The sequence below is a fragment of the Pocillopora damicornis genome, chromosome 4 (assembly GCF_964200805.1).
Source record: "Pocillopora damicornis chromosome 4, jaPocDami1.2, whole genome shotgun sequence".
NCBI lineage: Eukaryota > Metazoa > Cnidaria > Anthozoa > Scleractinia > Pocilloporidae > Pocillopora > Pocillopora damicornis.
Genome location: NC_142673.1, coordinates 17,668,191 through 17,690,977, shown reverse-complemented (window position 1 = coordinate 17,690,977; position 22,787 = coordinate 17,668,191). Strand labels below are relative to the sequence as shown.

Sequence of the window (22,787 nt, the reverse complement as noted above, 5' to 3'; positions counted from 1 at the left end):
AAAATTTGATCAAAGTGTACATATATACGTATGTGTGGACCAAGGACAATATTAAATCACAAAAATTGCATCAATCGCATATACATGTAATTTCTTCATGGAATATTTAATGAATTACCATTGTGCTGCATATCATTGTTTTAAATTTTTAAATCAAGATTATTATTTAATGTCAGGAATTAATTGCCATGAATAAAAGTGAAAAAAAACTGAAACCATTGAAAGAATTAATGAATCTGATGAAGGAAGCATGCAGAATGTTGGTAAGTTGAAGCAGCTCCGTAGCATAACTATTCATCTCTTTACCATTTGTAGAATACTGATACCAGTTCTTTCCCTTAGAACACCTCCCTCCCCATCACATGTGCCACTCTAGGCCTGTTTATCATGACACCAGCATGGGTCACTCTGCTGTTCTTTCAGAACCCTGTTTGCTTTTAAGGGGGGCTGAATCCTTTGATTGTTCCATGCCACAATATTTGTCCAGTTCTTTACCAAAAATTTTTCAAACAAATACCCTTATAGGCCAGTATAATCAGAGTTAGCTACTTATATCATTGCAAAATAAAGGTGGCTCTGAACTTATTTGTACTTTACAGAATATTAAAAACACGAATCTTTAAATGCAAATAACGATAAGCTAATAAAAAAGCAGGGATACATGCATATCAAACTTGCTATTGGTAATTTGTCACAAAACCAGTGGCACATGTGAATTACCTGAATGCAAGTAATCAACCACAACCGGTAATCTGATTGTATCTTTCAGTGGCCAATTGCCCTTCAGCCCTCAAAGAAATTAGTCATCCTGTACAATTTGTGGGTCTCAGCAGTGATGATGTGACTCTGCCTGTCTGCTATGTGGATGGAGATCAAACTGTCATATATTTTTACAATATTCCAACACTTGGAAGCTCTGTATGTTGTACTTTTGTAGACCTGTTTATCAGGACACCAGCATCTGTTTCTGTGGGTTTGCATAATGAAATTAGAGAAGCAATTGTTCCTCTCTCTCTTAATCATTTAGATGGAATGACGTTCGCCCCTTATGTGTAAATAAGGAGATCCATTAACAGTTGGACTGCATTTTATTCTTCCTTATAAGGATGATGAAACTATGCTATAAATTAATGCATTAAGGCTGGTCTAAAAAATTAGGGTTGTTGATTCCTTTTTTATAAGGCTTGTCCCTTGTGGAAGAATGGGTGCATTTGGAAATGTATAGCATAAATTGTTTGAGGGTCATTAAAATATTAAATGCAAATAAAATGTACAGTCCGATCAAAATTTAGATTACAGTGGTACAACATTGGAGTGACTTCAATTTACAGTAAATTTTTTTGAGAAATAAACAACTTGGGAAATTGAACACCATATATAGAACTGGTTTAAGGTCAGCTGATTTACCTCCGCTGTCTTTTTTGTTGTTTTCTCAGTACACTTTTCTGTTTGATGGTTTTCCCATTATTCTGTGCTACTCCTAGGCTTTCTTTTTTTGATCTCAAGTATTGTGCAAGCTATTCAGAGTCAACATCAATTCAATTGTTCCGAATAATTCCCCTTTAAACCATGCAGTACGAGGAAAATGACAAAATTAAACGATAGTTAAAAACTTAAAATACCAAATGAAACTATGATCCGACTTAAAGAGAAAATAAAATTTTAAAAAATCGAAAATAAATACTATTCGTAAAAACGTCAAGATTGCAAATCTGTAGCTGATTGTTCACTACATTGTTAAAATTCTCATTATCTTATCAGACCATTTCCCTTTTTCTTACAAGGATTTTGAAATATACCGCTAAAACTGCATCAACTTAACTTTCTAACAACCTAATAACTTTTAGATCACCCAAAAGTCTTCATTCATAGTGAAGTATTGTTACTCCGCCCATAATCTTCAGATAACCATACACAGTTTTACGGTCTTCTTCTCTAAATGGGTGGCAAGATTTTGCAAACGGCGAATTCGAACAATATCAGGTTTGCCTGCATTAAAAACACGATAAAGGTGAAAGGCGACTTGGTGCTTCAAAGCGAATTGAAGTTCCGGAACGGACAGCTCGAAAGAGTCCTTTTGATCTGAGGAAGTGGTCTTCACTTCAACGAACGTTACCACAGTGCGTTTGTCACTCTCCTTAACACCTGAGATATGTTGTCGAATCTCAATGTCGTACGGCGCAGTTGTGTTCCCGTTTTCGTTTATCCAGACAATTTCAACCAAGCCAGGAGAGTGGCCTCGTGCTTGCTCTTGGAGAAACTCGAACACACACTGTTCTCCCCAACGACCAATGTCTTCTTTGTTTGGGTTATCCAACAGCGGGATCCGCTCCAAGATCCTCTGATTATCATTAAATTGTAGATCTTCGAATTCAACTTCAGAAGGACCTCCATCAAACCAGAGATTGGAGCGGCTGGGAGACGTTTGCCTCGCTACATCGCCAGGAATGGTTACGAAAGTCATCTCCCCAGGTAGGGGCACTTGGGGTGGAGGGGGCTCCACGATCTTTGCATTGTGCTGACGGTTCTCAATTTCATTGGGACACAAATCACTTGCTGTTTCGCGAGAACTTATCTGCTGGTTGTTCACCAAAGCATCTTCAACGATTACCTCAGGTGGTTGCTGTGCATCGTTTTCAGTGCGCTGTTGCCTAGGGACGACTGCACCAGGATTATCCTGCGCCGGTTTCCTATCCTCTCCCTTCAGGGGATTTTCCGACATGGCCTCTGGTGCTCTTGTGGTATTAATATCACGTTGTGTAGGTCTCTGAACCAAATAGTCCTGATTCTCTTCTCTAAAGGGCTTCTCTACAGTTTCAGGAGGCTCCGGCAAGGGCCAAACCTTTAGAATGGGTTCACCACCGGGATCCCCTTCACGTTTACAAGCCTTGTCATATTGAGCAGACGATTTTGGTGGCCAGGAATGAAGACCATCGTCGCCTGGCCTGGAAGGAGTGGCGGTTTCCTTATGAAAAGGAACTGCTTCATTCATAGCCTCTTCACCATCATCCATTACAATTTCGGGTACCTCAGGAGGTGGAACGATCCACCGTTCTTCGTCTTCCGGTAATGGCTCCAATTCCTGCTTATCCTCCAAGTAGCTGTCAAGATCATTCCCACTGTAATTTTTCACAGCGACCAAAAAGTTGTTGAGGTCTGAAGCACCCGGTTTTTTCCCTCCAAACAACAGCTTAATCATCTCGGCATTTAAGACTTCTAAATTATTCTGATACTCTTGTACGACATATAAACAGAACATGCCCCCAGCCTCTTGTATGCCGGATTTTTCTTCAAGGGGAACGTGAACGTCAGGATGTGTGGACAATGAATACACAGTTTCCAAACTTGGTACGGAGGCAAATTGCATCTGCGGCAGTTTCTGTGCAAATCCTTGAGAGCTCAGTTCGTTGTACACCAATTGATACCTAGAGTATAGGAAACGTTGCACACATGGGATGAGTTGGTGGAAGTGCTTCTGCAAGGGAACACACTGGTATTGCACTGCGCCGCGTGGAGTAAACTCTTTCTTGACGCATTTACTCAATGTTGCTACTCCACAGCTATTCAAGAACGAGGAAACATAGTGCTTCATTAATTCATGGTCTTCTTGAGACTTGTTTTTAGATGAGCGACGCTTTTGAGGTTGATAGAAATCTCCAAAGTCAAGAAAGTGGACACTTTTTTCCTTCTGGAAAATCTTCAAGAGACTTTTATCATCGGCTATTAGTGGCTTCTCAGAAAGTGCAACCCATTTATCCGTTGTAGGGAAAATGCGTATTTGGTCGTCTTGTAAGGACTGTTTCAAAAAGGCAGCCATATTTGCGTCGATCTGTTGATCAAGTCGCATGCTGTTTTTGTGATCGCGTCCGACGCATTTACTTCCAAAGGTGGCAAAGATTTGCAACATATCGCTCAAAGATGAAGGAGAAGGAAAACGAGAAACTTCGGCAACAGTCGATGCCATTTCGATGTACTCACTTACATTAGGTGTCGCGTCGACACCGATATGGTCAACAAAAAAGGCTGAAAGACTTTCCTGGGTACTTCGGCTTCCATAGAACATTTCCAATAAGGGCCTTGTGGTCATCTTGTCTTGTTCTTCAAGAAGCTTCCGAGAGACTTCTGTCGGATCTGTCCAGCAAACGTCTTTCTTCAGGTAAAAAAATCCAGCCGATTGGAGACTTGGAGAACGATGTGGAAAAAATATCATCTCATTCTTTAGAAATGCCTCGTGTATTTTCATTCTTTCTACCCCACTCTGATTCATTTTCTCAAGAAGAAAGAAATACACTCTGCTCATGTGCGCAACAGAAGTCGTAAATTCCTTTCGTTGATTTCCATCCATCCTTTCACAGCCGCCACCAGACCACTTCTTCATCTCATTTATCAGCCCATCTACACCTACGTTTTCTCGAATTCGAAGAATTTCTATGAAAGACGAGCTCTTTAAATCTGCTGCGACGTAGTTTACGTGATTCTCAAGTAGCTGATAAACAAGTTCACTCCGCACAAAGAGGTCTCTTGGAAGATGGAAGTCCTTCCCTCCAGCGGTAGAGGCCATCCACGGTTTGGTGACGAGATTCAGGTAAAAGGAAGATCGAGTTTCCTTGAGATTATGCCCGTTTGTATCTTCAACGTGGACAAATTCTTCAGCATACTGTGCGTACTCGTCACCCCAACGTTCATCTATGCACTGAGCCAAGAACTTTGACTCCTCAGGACTGATTCGTTGCTTAGCGTCAGTGCTGTCAATCTTTCGAAGAAATTCTTCAAACTGCTCGCAGGCCCAGTCATTAATAATGTAAAAGCCATCAGGAGTTGTCTGCCAAATGTTTTCGTAGGACGCCCAAGGTGTTTTAGCCTAAAGAAATAGAAAAAGGAGATATTTAGATGAACGTTCTAACCATGCATAGATTTCTCATACTGTCTATTTACTTTTCTGAATGCATACCTCCAAAATGCACCTCTTAAGATGAAACTGAGAGACCTAGGTAATATGTTATGACATAAAAAACAATCTGGTATAAACAAATATATAACCAGGTGGGTGCTGAAATAAAGATTTAAGAGCATACCATAGTGTCTCGATGTATCCTTACTGGTTTCCTTTTAATGGACAAAAAGTGTTTGACACCGAGCTTGGTAAGAAATTCTTTCCAATCCGTAGAACGAGCTTTCAATCCCGTATAACAGTCCAAGTACGATTCGTCAATAAGAGTCCATGAAATACCTTAACGGAGAAGAGAAAATATACATTTAATTAATTTCTACCTTCCTATCCGAGGGAACTGCAAATATCAAAAACAATGTACAACAGAAACACAACAAACGGTTGGAAGTCAGGAGTAACATTTGATCGTGAAGTCTGATTGTCTGGTTTAAAGGAGATATGAGCGGGACTGCTTTCCGTAGGAGTGACTGACGTTTCGATACTCTAAGCGGAAGTCATCATTACATTGACGACTCTGGAAAGCTGGTCCACTACTTAAACACTTAGACTCCTCTTACCAGCTATCAACAGTTACCAGTACCACACTAAAGGCTTAGTAACAAAATTTACACAACGAACCAAAAAACAGAACAACATAACTCTTCCGATGGATGGGAATTGACCCGGACTTACGCTACTTGAGTCAGCCGATAACATCACAGCAAAACAGTGAATCTTGCCGAAAATAGTCCGTCTCACGACCATTTTCACAGCAGCAAAATGGTGAAATTTATGCCAGATTTACACCTGCAAGAGCTCAACTTAGGGCAACACAGGTAAATATAAGGCGACTTACTGGGCAACCGGCCAGCAAGGTCAATTGTGCTTCCATATTTGGGCGTGAAATGGATCGACGTTGTTGTTGGGTTCAAAACACCCTTGTTCGTTAAAATCTGTACGCAGGACTTTAATTCATCCATATCACACGCAGAAGGATCTTTCAAGCGCTCTTCCAGAATGTACACAAGGTAGCTTCTCAACACCTCATTAGACTTGGACTGTAAATCACAAAAAGTACATCCGTGTTGGAATCATATTACACTACCAGCTATCCCCAAGATTCCTCTAAAGTTTCCTAGTTGTCTCTTTAAAAATTATCTGGGACACGATATCAGATATCGAGATGAACATAAGTTTCAAAATTCTAAAGCGAATATCTACGAGCGATGAATTTCTATTTAAGAAACCAATTCTTTACATGCATGAGAAAACTAAAGCCAATAAAGAAGCGTGAGACCGCCTTGGCCTCTGACTCTCGCCTAAACATTCATCATTGCCAAAAGTACAATGCGAATTTAATACCTTCCACTTGTCTGACTTGAAAGTTGGGATTATGTGACTGTTGACGAGCTCCTTAGGGCTCCAAACTTTGACTCCTAAACTCCTCAACAGTTGTTCAACTTGAGAACGACCGATATCATCCAGCGAAGAGAACAAAGACGGGTGTACTGTGGAGAGGTCTTTCTCGAGCACCGAGAATGTCGTCTGCTCCTGAGATTTGGATCCTGAAGTTAGATATCAGAAAAATTTCGTGACCAGAACGAAATCCTATATTATTTTCTGAAAATGAGAAAAAGCTTTATCAAATGCCAATTACTCCAGTATACTGATCTGATAATTTAAATCAAGCGGCTCTCCGGAGCATAGATTTACTTTTGGTGTACTACTCATTTGAGTATTGATATTTGGACTCCCTAATACGTTGAATCCCTCAAGATAACTCGACAAGAGCTATAATATGGAGGGTTTTTGTGCCATCCTCTTCCGAAAGAAAAAAGGCTAAATCATTTACGACAAAAAGTGAAGAGTTTAACAATTTAAGGATTATACTTTCAATACCGTTTTTATGTGATGAAATCTGTATATGGACCTACCTTTCTTAGCCTTTGGAATAGCTCCCTCGGATATTTTCTGCAAAGACAACGGTAGGAAAACAGAGTCTTCCTTAAGGTTTACGAATGTGCCATCTGTTAACGGAATCACCTTGAGAGAACGAATTCGATCAAGCATTTCTTGACTGCTATTTCGCTCCTGCTCGAGACATCTATACATGCACTGCAACCAACGAGCTACCCAACCTATCTTCACAACATCCAGTTTGTAGTCCTTACTATGGGATGCGGCTTCATCTGATTCATTTGAAGCCTTTTTCACCTCCGCTCTGCCAATGTCCATCAAGTGCCTGCTGGACAAAGTCTCGATTCCAAGACGGGATCTAAGGGTGGGATTTAGTGCTGGAACAATTTCTGGGTGAAGGTAGCTCAACCCTAAGTGCTCCTTCAAAAGGGCAGGGGTTATGAGCTTCTGTATGATGCTGTCTTCGGAAAAAATAGCCTCAGTGGGGAGAACCCAATTGTAGCTCTTTCTATCAACAACTTCGGTCGGTTCCTCAGTTTCGTTGCTGGACACGATTACAGGTATACAACACTTGCTTTGAAGAAGTTTTAAAATATGGCGAGCAACAGGCGAAAAAAAGTCGAGGATTTCCTCTTCAAGCGGTACAAATTGGAAATATGAAACCACCGAGGAAAGGCCGGAAAAGGATGGATGAACCTTTTGAGAAAGAAACAAATATTTCAATTACTTTGAAGTTTTAGTCCTAAAATTTCAAAATCTCAAGATTTGGATCCTTAATTTAGAGGGTTTGAAGCTGGAAACAAAATGACTGATTGGAAAAACTTCACGTCTTCCTACCATGAACACCGAAAGAGCGTCAATAAACAGTTGTGGAATCTCTTCCCTTAGCCACTGGTTCCAGGATTTGTCACTGTCGACATCCTCTCTAGACGAAGGAACCTCAAAGTCGCCTTGAATGATGAATCGAAAACCATAACTTCTCAGGGGAAGATACGCAAACACATTCTGTGGCGGCAGTTTCTGTAGAAGATATACAGTAAAATACATTCTAAGCCCGCCTTCCCCTGATAAAAGTAAAAGTAGCCTCACGTATACACTCAAACCAAGTAACCCATCACGCTGGAGCTTATACTGGTTCTCGTGACATGAAACGCCTGGGAGTATCGTTACTATACTTGAATGAGGTAAGTGTTCATCGCAAGGTCACCTCTAGCGCGCTAACCGCTAGGTAACCGTGTCGCCTATAAAAGTTAATATTCATATAATTACAAAGTATGACCAAAACACTTGCTAGAGTGCCATTCGTTGTTTTCATTTTGCTCTAAGAAGATCATGAAATATGCCCAGGTTTATATGTACCTAGCTATTGCGTCCCCTTTGTTGCAAGGGACACAGAGAGAACAGATGAGCTCCAGATCCCTTGTGCTACTTTAAGCGTGCAAATTTGCCAGATTCTATTGCCTTTGTCCTTGCCCCTATGACGACTAGACATTTCCCTTCCCCACAGCTCAGTCAATGCTGCATATTTCGCTTACGTGTTTTATAATTACAGTTTTATCAATTTTCAAATATTTCAAGCAACACTAAATTGAGGGAAGATAAGCTCTTCGAGAGGAGAATATTTTCGTATTTTTTCCAGGTGTATAATGAAGATTAATTTCAACAGGTTTTTTAAGAGATATACATTTCTTCACAAGTAATTTTATTTCAGGGGGTTCCAGAAAACCCTTTTCGCTTGGCTCTCACTCCATATCATTTTCAGGAAACACTAAAACAAGCCAAGAACTGAAGTGTAACATGGTGAACTTTACCTGATGCCTAATCCGTAGACTTGAAGTACTGCCTGAGTCATCAAACAAAGGGAAAGCTAGCGCCAGCTCAGTCATTTCTACATCCTCTTTCATCTGAATTGAATTAAAGTGACAAAAGCAATTAAAATAAGAAGTTCGGCTTTGGTAATATGCTTTTCACGAAACCCATTAAAATCTTAGATGATCGTACTCAGTGTAGAATGAGAGATTACGGCAATAAAACTAAAAAAAAGGAAAAGTTCGTACAAATGCCGAATAAATAAATATGAAGACAGTGTGATGCACAAGTACTTGCAATCATCCCTGGTACCACTTACATATCAATGATTTTAAAGATAACAAACTTTGATTGCCGGCCTTATCAGCAGCAAAACGGCAATACATTTGTACTTTTAAGGTAATCGTAAGCTGTCTTCTTACGTTTGAGGCATCGAGCTGTTTTTTGATAACGAGCCACCGATCTGTGCCTTTGGTGTGCTTGATTTCCATGATATTATCTCCCAGGTCCTTCCTTATCATTTCACTGCGACTATTATGTACCTGGAGAAAAATTGAAAGGTTAGGCGATTTTCGGCAATTTTAGCCAAGTAGTAAAAGCAACAAATGTAGAGGGCATAAAGTTTTGATCTTGCCAACTTCGTGATCAGATTGAGAAATATGGAAATGGCTCAGATTTCAATCCGTTCAGAGAACCAAAAATAAACTGACTGGTTCGAACAAGAAAACCGTTGCATTGAAAGGAAGAAGAATTAGCAGAGGTGAATTTTACCATCTACAATTTAGAATGTTATTTGACAATTGCGTGGTTCGATATCTGATGATGTTCATGGCCCTTGCTGCTGCTATAAATAAGAATACCACCGACAACAACGGTAAGGAGCAAAAGGAGAACTGAAATTCACCAATATTAATAATGAATGCGTTGAGAGTTGATACTAATTACGAGTTTTTGTCTGGAGTCTTAATTACCTATGTTTGTATAGAAACCTGCTAAGAGAACAATGAGTATTTTAATTTGTTGACACAGAGTTCAAATCCACCTTGTCGTGAATAAAGATTCCTCGCAAACGATGCAAGAATAGCAAGAGTGAGGGACGGATATCGTGAAACCTGGGCGCCAGAGAGGACTTCTCGTTCTGTCGATGTTCATCATTTAATGGTAGAACTATGCGAGTCGGCCAGCTACGGGGAAAAAAAGAGGGAAAAGAAAGAATTTTGAATAAACAATGTAACAAGAAAACAAAAAAACGAGTTCGCAGAGCGCTCAAGTGTCACCAAGGCTTTAGTTGAAGGTCTGGTTTAAATCTTTCCTGAAACAATTCGTTTTGAAAACATGCTAAGTTTAGACACCTGTTTCTGTGCGTGACAATTCACCAAGGATTCTCCTGTCGGAAGGGGTATAAAAGTCTAAACTTACAAGCTAAATTCATCCCCGGAACTGCTTGCTCCACTGCCATTATCTCCTTTCTCATCATCAACAGATTCGTCTCCCAAATCCTCCATGGTTCGTTCCTCCGAACAATTGCCTCCAACCCACTCAGGAAGAATGTAACCAATTGGCCCGCTTTTAGCGTCAAATCGAATGTGATATCCATTGGAATGGACTTCGGGGCAATCAGTAACCCGGAAGACTGACTTAAAACCAATACCTTTTTGTCCTAAAATTGCGCAGAACAATGAACATCTACAATAAATTTCTATCACTCCATTTTGTAGGTCATAATACTGACCAAACAGAAAGGTGTTCTAAAAGTGGATTGTGTGTAAGTACTGAGACTCTGCGTTACACATTTCCACGTGAACCCATTCCTTCAGGAAAACCTTGCGTTTAAATAGGCATAAATCTTTTACTAAATCTGTAGATAACCCCCTGTAGCTATTTGTGACTTTGAAACATCAAACTATTTTGTACGCAAAATCAAAAGAAAGGTTTTCATGTGGAAACAATTACTCTAGGAAAACCTTAGCGTAGATAAGCGTTGATCCTTAATTTAATTGATCTGCAGTCTTATCCTTGCAACTCTTTGTGACCTTGAAACATCAAAATTTTTTGTAGACAAGGGAAAACACCCATAACCTAAGCAATCGAAGAACCAAACTTACGAACCTCTTAAGACGGAAATTACGGATGCTGTGATCACACTGGAAGTATGCGCAAACTAGGTGAGAATTAGTTTCCATTGCCGAAATGGGCGAAATTAATCTTATAATGCAAGACTCACATGTACCCACTTACCAATGTAGCCATAGCGATGTTTCCCTTTGGTACTTCTTCCGACATCACACAACGCACGGATATTCTTCTCCTCAAATCCAATCTCGTTGTTCAGTATCACGATCCTGTCCCGCTCGAGGACGAACAAAAGGGACGGAAATCCTGGGTCAGAACACACCTCGGGGTAGGAATTATCGTCTGCATTCTGAACGAGCTCCAACACAAAGTGGGTGTCCCTAGAGTAGAGCTCACTGGACAGACGTGCTAAGCCACGACCTTCTCTTTCGCGCTGTCGCTGGACAAGTTTGGACTCCTCTTCTCCGAGCTCAATACCGATTCCAAAGTCATCTCGGCGAATTTGGTCGATTACTGCTTTGCATTCATCTTCTTGCTGTCTGGGAGGAGCACAAGGAGTGGGAGGTACTTCTGGAAATTCATCCTGAGTGCTCGATGTAACTGTTAAGATTGTAAAAAAAATGCGACAAAATTTAGGCTTATGGATCAAGGCACATTATCATGATGCGAAGGGTTTGGCTACTGGGCCAGAAAGAGGAACAGAAGGTCCGAAAATTAAAGTACTCGGCAGAAATTATAGATTAAGTAGACAATGAGTGAGGAATGAAGAACGCAAAAGATAGAAGGGAAACCGGAAGGTATAAAGGAAGCAAAGAAGGAAGAAGGGCCTGCAAAAAATACCTTCGTCTCCAGCCTTCTCAGCAAAGTTTTGTTGATCTTTAGAAACTGCTACATCGCCCTCTGATTCACTTTCCGTGGAAGTCTAGAAAAAAATAGCTGTTACCATAGTCATTATACCAGGAAAAGCCACTCTCAGATGATACAACGTAAAAAAAATTATATTAGAGGTACCAAAAGGGGGCAATTCCAACAACTATGTTTAACAATCTTCATACAATTCCAACAACTATGTTTAACAATCTTCATACGCTTCTAAAAAGATCAAAGGAAATTTCAGTCTACACACCTCTGTCTGCAGCGTTGACGAAACATGAGCCGCAACTGGCTTGACAACAGCAATCGGTCTCTTTTGTTCGTCATCACTGTAACCACCGGAGACCAAGCCTTCGTCTTCCTCTCTTTTGCACGCAACTCTGCTGAGAAAGTCATCTCTCCACTCACCTATCCCCAAGGCAAAGCCCAGGAGGTGAAGACGGCCGCGTTGAGACTGGGTAAAGCAGCTTCTAAGCAGCAAGGATGCTGCCTCGGTTGAGCCAACTAACTTTTTGAGAGGCTCAAAGAAAACCTAAACAACAGAGACAGGTGGTTAGAATGACTATGGAAAAAAAACGCCAAATTTTCAGTCTAACAACGAAGAAATATTGCGAATCAAAGTGCTTTGGTAACCCATTCACAGACTACATGAGAGACTTCATGACAAGCCTTGGTGTAGCCCCATATTTCTGTATTGAAATCGCACATAAGTCACAATTCTTGTGTTCGTTCTGACGAAAGGCTAACGTTCACAACGTCAGCTTCATAAACTCTCTATGCTGGCCAATTTGTATTATCAACTCAGTTCCTAAGAACGAAAAAGCCTTTAGAACGCTGGTTATCTTTGCACTTAAAAACGTTTTTTTTAATGAAAAAAACATCGTACCTTTCGCATGACAGTGATTATAATTAATGCTTGTTTCAAGCCTCCTGTACGCTGATGCTCCTCTTAGCGGTAGCCTAAAACCAAAAGGGGGCCCTATGCTTGACGCTTTCAGTCTACCTAACATTACTGAGTTGACAAAAGCATTCCTAGCCAAGTTTGTTAAGGCACTAAAGCAGTCATGTTTTGAAGCCAATAAAGGCAACATTAACGATGATCAGGAAGACTGGGAGAGGAAGAGCAGGACGCGCTCTTGACGCTAGTCTGAGTTCATACAAAAGGTTAGCCGACGATCTACGTAAGTACTAATACACACCTTTGCTCCAACTGCCTGTGCTAATCTGAGTGGCATACGGGTCAAACATTTAAGAACAAAAGTAGATCGATGATCGCTATCACCTCTGTCGTCAACTCCCATTGATGCTAATGACGATTGTACATGATTGGCTAAAAGAGCCACTGGGGTGTTAGAAACACCACCATTCATCACTACCATGGAAACCAAATGCCCAGTCGCTCCTATCACATCTCGGTGACGCGTGCATTCTCTAAACATGTCCGGCGATGTGTCCATAGTGACTCGCAGAAGAACACCAGGAGATGTTTCCATGACAACCAGAGGATTTTGAATTTGGGAAGATGTCTTTTTAGTACTCAAAAGAATCCCTTCATTTTCCAAAAATGACTTTAGGTCGCCAAGTTTAGAGACCTCTCCACCGAAAACCTCATCCCAGTGAGTCCAGAGGGAAACATCTTCGAGGAGGGGAGTGCTTTTTATAGCTTCTAAAGCTTCTTCTTTACTCTTAAAACCCAGAACGCCACCGCTATGCGTGCTTAGGCTGGTGCCATCCGTATCTCCCACTCCAGAGCTGTGACGAAAAAGAGCAGCTTCGTAAACAATCGAAGGAATGTTCACCCCCACTAAGTTCTTTCGCTCTGCAGCTTTTTTCACCAAATTCGCAGCGGAGCCAAATCCGAGATCCGTCACTTTACTGACATTGTAGTAATCACACAAGTACTGTTCTATGGACTCCTAAACAAAAGGCAAAAGAAGTGAGCTTGCTCAACAGGATAGGCTTACGTTCAAACTTGATAAAAATCACCGTCCATTAAATTAAACCTTTTACCCCTTAGAATGACAAGCTGCTAATGTCGCCAAAAAATATCACTTCTTGATCTAATATTAAAGTCATGAGAAAAAAAAAACGATACTACTACGAACTATAGGTCAGTACAACTTGTCAGTATCATACAGTACATGTAAAAATCGTTTCAAAACAGTGCGGAGAATGTGCATACTGATGTTGGATTGTAAAGGGTAAATGTGACCAAAAGTCTCCGTAAACGTAACGTACATTGTGGAATTTTGATCTTAATATGTGGTTATGTGTTAAGTGAACGAATTAAGATCCCTTAAGCTGCTGGTTGGTACCGATGTAAGTTTACTTACAGCGAATAAAGTAAGCCCAAGATTTTTCCATACAATTTTCTAAGATCTGTTACCACAAGACACGAATTACAGTATTCCTGAGGTTGAGGTTGCTTTTGTTCGTATTATTTCATATTTAAACGCTAGAATTAATAAAATTGTAATTTTTACTTACCGGAGATGGTTCAGTTCCGCACTGAGATATAAAATCTAGCACACTATCAAGTGACACTCGAAGTCCAAGCCCGGTTCCTCTTTTGCCAGACGAAGCAATTCCACCAACCTCAGCTATGGCTTCACGCAGCGCTTTGTGTTTCATCAAGATCTTCAGGAAGGAACCATAACCGAACGCTTCAAAACCATCAAATTCTGAATATCTGTTCATGACATTTTCCTCAATTCTGGCTAGCGTCGCTAGGTCAGTGTGCTCCGCCTTATTCAGCCACTCATTTACTTCTTTGACAATAATTCCTATCACACACATATAAAATGATGAAAAATTATTAAAATGAACTATCTATGAACTATCTATGAATACCATTAAAATAAGCGATTAGAACTTATACCGTTATTGTTCTTGTATAAATGGCGGGATGAATGCACCAGTTTTCGAGAACAGCATGTTCACCGATGAACGGTCGCAGAAATTGTGATGCAAAACATCGAGGAACGCGCCCTTGCAACTTGCCGACAAACCATACCGCTTTGGTTACGCTACGTTGACGACACATTTACCGCCGTACACAAAGACGAAATTGACGCTTTTCACAATCGCCTTAACGAACAAAACACCGACATTCAGTTTACCAGGGAGATCGAAGAAGACGGCAAGCTTCCTTTTCTCGACTGTTTGGTAAGCCGAAACAACAACGAACTACGAACAACAATATACAGAAAACCGACGCATACCGACAGACTTCTTGACGAAACATCCTACAACCCGACTTCCCACAAAGCTACGACTATCAAGACATTAACAAGACGAGCGCAACTTGTTTGCAACACACCGGACAGTTTATCTGACGAAAACAAGTACCTTGACCGCGTTTTTGACAAAAACAACTACAACACTGACTTCATTAGACGAAACACTCACAGAGTAACCGACACTACAGAAACTAACAGGGACTCCACATCTATCACGACTACAGCTGCTATACCCTACATCAAAGGCACTTCTGAGGCTATCGCGCGGATCCTACAACCTTACAGCATTCGCGTAGCTCACAGGCCTATTACTACTTTACGACATTTACTGACCAACGTTAAAGACAAAGACGAACCCAACAACAGACAGGGAGCGATTTATAAGATCGAATGCTCCGACTGCCAGGCCTCCTACATTGGTGAGACTGGTAGAAACTAATCACAGAATCGACTGGGACTCTGCTAAATGCTTAACCTACAGTACAAACTATTTTCAACGACTGACTCTGGAAAGCTGGTTCACTAACTTAGAACAGACACCTCTCAACAGATGTCAACAGTTACCAGCACCTTACAAACGACTCATTAACGACGTGAACAAACCGACAAACAGCCCGACAAACAACAGACGGATCGAAACCGACCAATGACTGTTAACAAACTCTACACGAGTCTTCCAGCCAATCACATCACGGCTAAACAGACCAATCACGTTCAACAGACCAGACTTTATAACATCATCGACTGACAACTACTCCTCACTTGACTCTGAAGATGACTATCGCACAGATAGTCGAAACGTCAGTCACCAACAACAGTTCTTTTCAGAACTACACACACCCGGACGATCACACTACACGAACTAAAAGCTATGAAATAAGCATTCACGCGTGTGTTTGCATTCAGAACGCGACAACTGGTTACAAAAGGGCGCCTTACCTGATTCTACCGAATTACGATACACAGTGAATAAATTTATTTTGAACAAATTCCAAACCCTTGTGACGGATTTTTTTCTACGAAGTAAGAAATAGTTATTTTGATATAAGAATTCCGTTGGAATTTAAATATTCCAATTACGAAGTCGCATTAGTAACAGCATATCGGGAAGGTCGGACAAGGCCGAACAACGAACAAGTTTGCTTGTCGTTGGTAATCGTATAGTAGTTTAGTGCTATCACATTGTAGTTTATTCTTTAAAACGATAAACCGCCAGCTAGGAAAACAATAGGAAAACAAAAAGACTACTTCATACATACTAACGAGGCAGATGTATCAAGCTTATGCGCGCAAGTGCGATTTTTTGACGCACACGATTTGTTTAAATTCGCAATTGCATGCGATTTTTGGCGCGTTTTATTCCCGTTTTTTTGTTAACGTATACGCGAGTGGTACTGTAGTTTCCTCAATAGCGCGATAAGTTCCTTATACAGCGAGAAAGTACAGCACGCTCTTAGCTCGAAATCCAGCCTGGTGGTTTCAGAATGTTTTCCCCAAAATAAACCAAAACAAAAAATATCAAACCTTCGCTTGGTGGATCTGGCCCTGTTTCTGTCTCCGTGTGACTTGCCAGGCTGGCGGCTGCCTCGAGCTCTGTCTTCACTCTCTCATCAACCAGGTTTTCCAAGGCGTCTCCCAACAGACGCTTACAACTCATATAGAGTGCAAGCTGAAATAATCGCCTCCCGAGCGAATCCTCAATAACTGTGGTTAGGAACTGAGTGATCTTTTTTGCACGACTGCCATCAAACATCTCCAAGCAGCAATTGAACACCGCCTGCAGGGCGTCTGATGGGGATGTGTCGAGAAATTTCTTGACACAGCTCCTTGAATCGCCATGATCTTGTCCAAGAAGATCTTTCTTGATTTTGCGCAAGCGTCTCTGGATTTCTTCATCCATGTCGGCTGACACCTGTTCTCTGATATCTTTCCACTTCTCGCTCTCGCAACGTTTGGCTTTTTTAATCACCTAACAAATTAATTAAAACAAATAAACAGCCCATATTAATTAATAAAAATGAGGTCGCTGAGGGATATAAAGGGGCTTGTTCACTAATGATGTACTTCCCTTTGGGCCAACCCAGAGAAGTATAATAATGTTTTTGAAAGGTCAAATAACGCGCGCGCTTTATTAGACTTGATCTTAAGCTTAAAATAAAGGAATGTAAAGAAAAAGATTGAGTAACATTACCGAGATAGCCAGTCCAATGCTCTGTATCCTGACGCCAAGGTCAAAAGGAGTGCCGCACTGATACTCTTCAGAGAGGTACTCCATGAATTTCTCTAAATCAACTTTCTTGCGCCACAGATCTTCCTTGTCCATGTAGTTCTCCAAGTGCTTCAAAATCTGAATAGTTGTCACGTGAGGTACCTGGGGAAGACCTTGAGGAGCTTTAAACATGTCATACACCACAGGCTGTTTCAATAGAGGACCCAAATTGAGCTCCTCGAAGTCTGATTTTGAACCCAAATCAGCAAGGCTTTGGTTCAACTCGAACAAAGTGGAGATGCTGTTTGACATGACGTACGCATGGACGAATAAGTTGACCTTTGGGATTAACACAGATAAAATAGATCAGATAATTTGAATGTGACTTTTTTGTTTCTCCTAATCTATTATTGTCATGTCAATAAAACATTGTGTTAGAGGAAGGAACTACTAGGTAACTGAAATGAAAGCGACACTTTCACCATGGTTAGTTTTTGGTTTTGTGGTCAAATAGATGCATTTCCCTGATCTCATTTGTGACTGGTTTTAATGCAAGAATATCATAGCTAAAATATTTTAGGTAGTTATAGTCTTCTCAACATGCTGGTTATGTAAAATATTATGTTGACAGATATAGAGCGACAGAACCATACCAAGGTCAAGGACTTCAAAACTTTGCAAAACGGATAAGAACCAATAGTATACATGCAATTAGGCACAAATTGTTAATCATGGCCTGTACACAAAAAAATCCTGAAAACAAGAATAAGAACTTCCAAAAATGACTACTTTACACAAAATTTAACTCACTTTAGCCTGCATTTCAATTAGCTCCTTAAGGGCAGGAATATCTCTCTCTTTTCTGAAACCCAATGCAGTAAGACTTGTTTTTCCAAACTCTTTGCACAGCTCAGCTTTTACCTCCTCCAGACCAACAAAGCGACCTTTTTCTGACAAGGAAGTGATGATCTCTTCTGCTACCTTGTTAACCTCACGAAAATCATTTCTTACAGATTTCCCCTTGCTTGTTATGCTATTCAATTTATCATGGGCATGGCTGATTGACTTCTCAAAAGGACCCGGAGTACCAACTTCTCGAATCCTTGTTTCATTGTATTCAGGGGGTGAAAAAAGAAGCTCTCTTCCTGCTGGATTGGGCATGTTCACCTCTTGCAGTAGCCTTCCATAGCCAGCATGAGGAGAAGGGAGGCCTACACCAGCAAGCTGTATTGCTTCTTTAGCTTGTTGTTGCATTATTTCAGCAAGTGGCAATGCTGTGGCCTGCGGACTTCCAGTAGAGTGTTTTATCTTTTGTGATGGGGTCCTATGTAATTGGGCACTTGAAGCTACAGACACAAGTGTGGTAAGTAGAAGAAAACATTATATCCAACAGTAACATTTACCATAGCCATTTCTACCCAAGTACAGAACTGCATAATTGTCATCAATGTTGTTGGCCCATATGAATAGGCCAACAACACTTGCAGATCTTTTTTCAAATGGCTTCCAATCCTATTATTGCCAGCTAGTTCAGTTCATCAATTATGTTACCCTTTAACTCCTAAGAGTGACTAGCATCTAATATCTCCGTACAATATCACCCCTGAATAACACATTAATGCCATGAGAATAAAGGAAATGATCACCAACTAAAGAAACCCTTGATTTTTAGACAAATTCTCCTTGTCAGCACCTTAGTAAATATAAAGAGAACAGTATGGAGAATATGAATTCTGATGTTCGGGTGTAAAGGGCTAAAATGCAGAAGACTGTTAAATGGAAGGTGGTGGGTTCAACAATAACCTGGCAGGTTCTTGAAATACAAGCACATGTACCTGGTACAGTCAGATCATTCTGACTATGTTCTGGGAGTATTGCTTCATCTTAAGTAATCACATGATATTAATGTGCCATCAAGCTCCTAGCCTTAACAGCTAAAATTATGGGTAAAGATTAAAGCTATTTTCTGTTGTAAGTGTGATTGTCTTCTCACTTGTGTTCTTCCAGTAAACCAACCAAAATACAGAAACTTCTCAAGAATGCACTAAAGTAATTTCTATTGATTTCTTTTCAAAAACTTTTTTTCAAAAATATAAGGTGCCAAACTTGAAGTGCAGCATTTCTGTAAGTGTGGGTGATATGTCCACATTTCCAGTATTAAGCCTAATAAACTGAGGAACCCATATCATCTTTTGTAAAGAATTGGCTGATAATTTTAGCAATCAGGATTTTAGATATTTTTAGGATTTCAAGATATTACAATTGTATTTACATGAGATTTCAGTATTTGTTAAGAGCCTCAGCTATTTATTAAGTTTCTCATTAATTTGATTAGATAACTACTGTATTTACCCGTGTATAATACGTGCCCATGTATAATACACACCCCAATTTTGACCAAATTTTTCATAAAAAAAAGTTTTCAAAGCAAAAAAAAAACGTTAATTCTTCCTGTACAACTGACATTTCACAGTGGTAAGTTTCGTTACTATTTCGAATTTCTTATTGCTTGTGATTACAGTAATACAGTACGATCGTAATGTTTATCTCGTCAGCTGTTTCTTAAATACTATACTAAATTTATTTAAGGATCAAATTTGAAAATGTCTCATTGGTAGATTATTTAACTCAAGCCAATAAAGACCAATTACTACAAGGCTTTCTTTAATTTCTTTGTTGTGTTTGTGGATTGAAATTGAAAATGTTTCATCAGTAGATTATTTAACTCAAGCTATTAAAGACCAATTACTACTAGGCTTTTGTTACTTTAGAAACTGTGTATAATATGTGTCGCGATTTTGATGGTTATTTTTAAAGAAAAAAGTGTGTCTTATACACGGGTAAATATGGTAAACACATGACCCCATGAGCATTTAGCTTTTATCATTCATCACGTATAAATAAAGTTGATGTATGTATGTACATATGTATAAACTCTGTCAAAATATGGTGAGGATTTGTGAAAAAAAGAGAAGGCAGTAGGGCTTGCAGGAATTTTACTTTCTTGAACACCATCAGACATTCTGTCCATTGTAAAAGGAAAACTGTTTTTTCAATCAGAGCACAGGTTGCCACAATTATAATAATATGTTCCCTGCTAGATTTCATTAAATGTTACAACTGAGGAGCTAAATCATTATGGGGTTACCACAATGACTCTTATCAAAATCACCATTTGGCTCATAAAATAGTCAAAAGAAGAAAAATTATTTGCTTGGAAAAAAAAAAGAGTATTGAGGGTAGCAAATGGTTTTTACATGACACGTGATGGCCCCAAAATTTGCAGGGCAACATGTGATTGAACCCAAATTGTCTGTATTACGTGGGACCAGACATCACAAGGTGAAGCATGATTTGCCATTTGAAAAGCGAGTGATGCATGATTTACGAGACTTACTAATTAGATTTCCATGATAAGCGAACACTCTTTGACCTAGAAGGATGCTGCCTGGTTGTAGTAGTGTGTAAGATTGTATCCAGAGAGACAAGAAAGTACCTGAATCCATCAAATGAAAGATCTGAAAGAATGTCTGCCCCAACAACCCAAATGGGCTGAAACAGTAAAAGACGTTAAAAGTTTGGTGTCATTTTATGCCACTTAAGAAGATGGTAATGTAAGCAATTAGCCAGTACACAAGGAAAAATTTTGTGTACTTGTTTGTAGTACACAACATTTTTCCAAGGTTGTCATAAAGACCTAAACAAATTCAAAAGCCACATTATATCCTTTACTGACATATAGACAGTACCATACAGAAGGGGATTGGGCAAAGCTTTGACATCAATATTGCCCAGGTATCAAAGGAAAGTAAAGGTGGCATAGACATCTACTCAATTTGTACATGAGACTCTTGGAGCCACGAGTGGCCCCAAATTGAAAGATAGCCAAATTAGCAAGGTTCATTCCAGTTCTTGCAAGATAACTAATGAGCCATATATTAGATCAAACTATGAAAAAATTGTCAAAACTACGACTACTCACTTCTTAAACAACAAACTATGATGACTGTGATGCCCAGACGAACACCTCAGATGTTGAATTGAAAAAATAAAAAATCTTCATGAAAAGAACTTCAAAGGTGAGGCAAACAACAAGCTATTGCATGGATGAAGAGGATACTCAACGAAGCCACTTGAATAGTAAATATGTAAGCTTAACTCTCGTGTTAAATATCCTGATTCTTTAATTTGTTTTTACTGTGTTTGATACTTGTAAAGTACGACTGATATTGCGATACAAAGCCCAAGTAAATGCTCTTGGAGCATCTAGTTTCAACAAGTAAGTCATCTTTATTTGTCTAACAAAAAGCAATATGACAAGTGAAACACAATTCATTCCAGGATAAAAAACATTGGATGCAATATAATTTTTAATAATACATCCGATAGGTTGAAATCTTACAGTATTAGCTTAGCATATTTACTCCTTTTTTTTATGTGACACATGATTGGTTAAAGAAAATTCCCCATGATGGGTGGTTTAATAGAAAAATTCATTGTGCAATATCATAATAGATTTTATGCAAAATTAATTTTTATCTCTCTTTCACTGTTGACCATAAATACATGTACTTGGTACGTTAAAGGAAGATCGATCAGTACAGGTTGCTGCTTGACTACCCAACAAAGGTCCCCATAATAACCACTTGGGCTTTAAGGTAAGAACCAAAATATTCGCTTCATATCGAAGTAACAAAATTGACCCAGCCACTTGTATTAGCAGTACCTAATACACTCGCCAATTTTTCTTCCCTTTACAAACCCCTCTTTCTTAAACTAAAATCTTCAAATTGAATAGGGAAATACTGATTTACATACCTTTGTTCTTGACACTTGAAGTTGGCAGTGATAGAGGTGAGACAGTCACCGATGTAACAGATTTTACCAGTGACGGATCTGTCATATCCCGTTTGCTTTCATCCTTAGTACCTGGTGGGATGACAGCTGTATTTGCAACATTTGGAAGACCTCCAGCCGAAGAGAGTCTTTCTCTAAACGGTGATTTTTCTAATTTACCTAGTGCATCATTGGAATCTGAACTTTCTTGCTGAGAGCCAGCACCCGAAATGGACGATTTAAGCTTGCATGGATTTGGTTCTTTCAATTTCATGAGAATGATGCTTTGGTTTTCGTTAGATTTTTGTAGTTCAACAATATCTAACTCTGCCATGAAACTGCTGAACTTTTTTCCTTTCAAAAGTGCATTATAATCTTTCTCAAAAGTTCTCCTAAATCTTTGCTTGTACTCACTCTTGAATTTTGAAATATCCAAACAATGGCCATCATAAGAACGTAAAATTTCAACAACCTCGTTCTTCAGTTGATCCAGTTTTTTTAACTTATCGGTCGATCTCGAACCACTCGCCATAGCTGGTAACAATGCCGCGACAAGATATGCTAAACAATGGCAAAACTCGACAATTGCACAGTCAAAACGAGCAAAGATTGATTATTTGGTCAAGTGGTTCCCCAAAACTTTCCGCGTCAATGACTGGTAAGTTCGACGTCGATAATTCTGCCAAAACCTCGACGTAGACTAAGTAAGATCTTGCATAACGTTGCAAAACCTACCGGTGAATAAAAACCGCAACACATTTTTCTCAAAATGAAAGAAAGGTGTCACTTCCTTTTCCACCTTATTCACCCAATTAAAACGCAGAAATGATTGACAATACCTTTCCAAGAAACCTCTAGGCTGTACGAATTCTATCAGGCGTTCCTTCTTGACCATTGTTTT

The 22,787-nt window shown here is 39.7% G+C and overlaps 2 protein-coding genes across 6 annotated transcripts in view; one reads left to right on the top strand and one right to left on the bottom strand.

Annotated features, from left to right (window-relative positions):
- Positions 1-1,702, top strand: part of LOC113681163 (nuclear pore complex protein Nup214-like) — a 25,188-nt gene extending 23,486 nt beyond the window's left edge. For 4 of the 5 annotated variants that reach the window (XM_089205324.1, XM_089205325.1, XM_089205322.1 and 1 more), the window contains one exon: positions 770-1,291. In XM_089205324.1, the coding sequence (XP_089061450.1) occupies positions 770-1,056 (287 nt within the window). In that variant the 3' untranslated portion in view covers positions 1,057-1,291. Of the gene's footprint in view, positions 1-176; positions 264-769 lie in introns of all 5 variants that reach the window. The other variant, XM_089205323.1, reaches the window with a different exon arrangement.
- On the bottom strand, positions 91-22,787 carry LOC113681162 (uncharacterized). Its single transcript, XM_089205266.1, has 19 exons — positions 21,869-22,787; positions 17,861-18,396; positions 17,033-17,389; positions 16,366-16,810; positions 14,090-14,385; positions 12,802-13,518; positions 11,856-12,134; positions 11,570-11,651; positions 10,895-11,329; positions 10,076-10,316; positions 9,699-9,840; positions 9,079-9,198; positions 8,659-8,751; positions 7,685-7,867; positions 6,865-7,543; positions 6,293-6,495; positions 5,787-5,988; positions 5,076-5,230; positions 91-4,861 (listed from the first exon to the last, which is right to left on the bottom strand). The coding sequence occupies exons 1-19, from the start codon at positions 22,416-22,418 to the stop codon at positions 1,901-1,903; spliced, it is 8,676 nt and encodes a 2,891-aa protein (XP_089061392.1). The 5' UTR covers positions 22,419-22,787; the 3' UTR covers positions 91-1,900.

Excerpts from the sequence above, each read along its gene's own strand:
- LOC113681162 (XM_089205266.1), bottom strand. The coding sequence starts at position 22,418 with ATGGCGAGTGGTTCGAGATCGACCGATAAGTTAAAAAAACTGGATCAA. Across the intron at positions 7,868-8,658 it reads GTCTACGGATTAGGCATCAG|AAACTGCCGCCACAGAATGT; the intron begins GTAAAGTTCACC and ends TATCTTCTACAG. Across the intron at positions 4,862-5,075 it reads GGATACATCGAGACACTATG|GCTAAAACACCTTGGGCGTC; the intron begins GTATGCTCTTAA and ends CTATTTCTTTAG.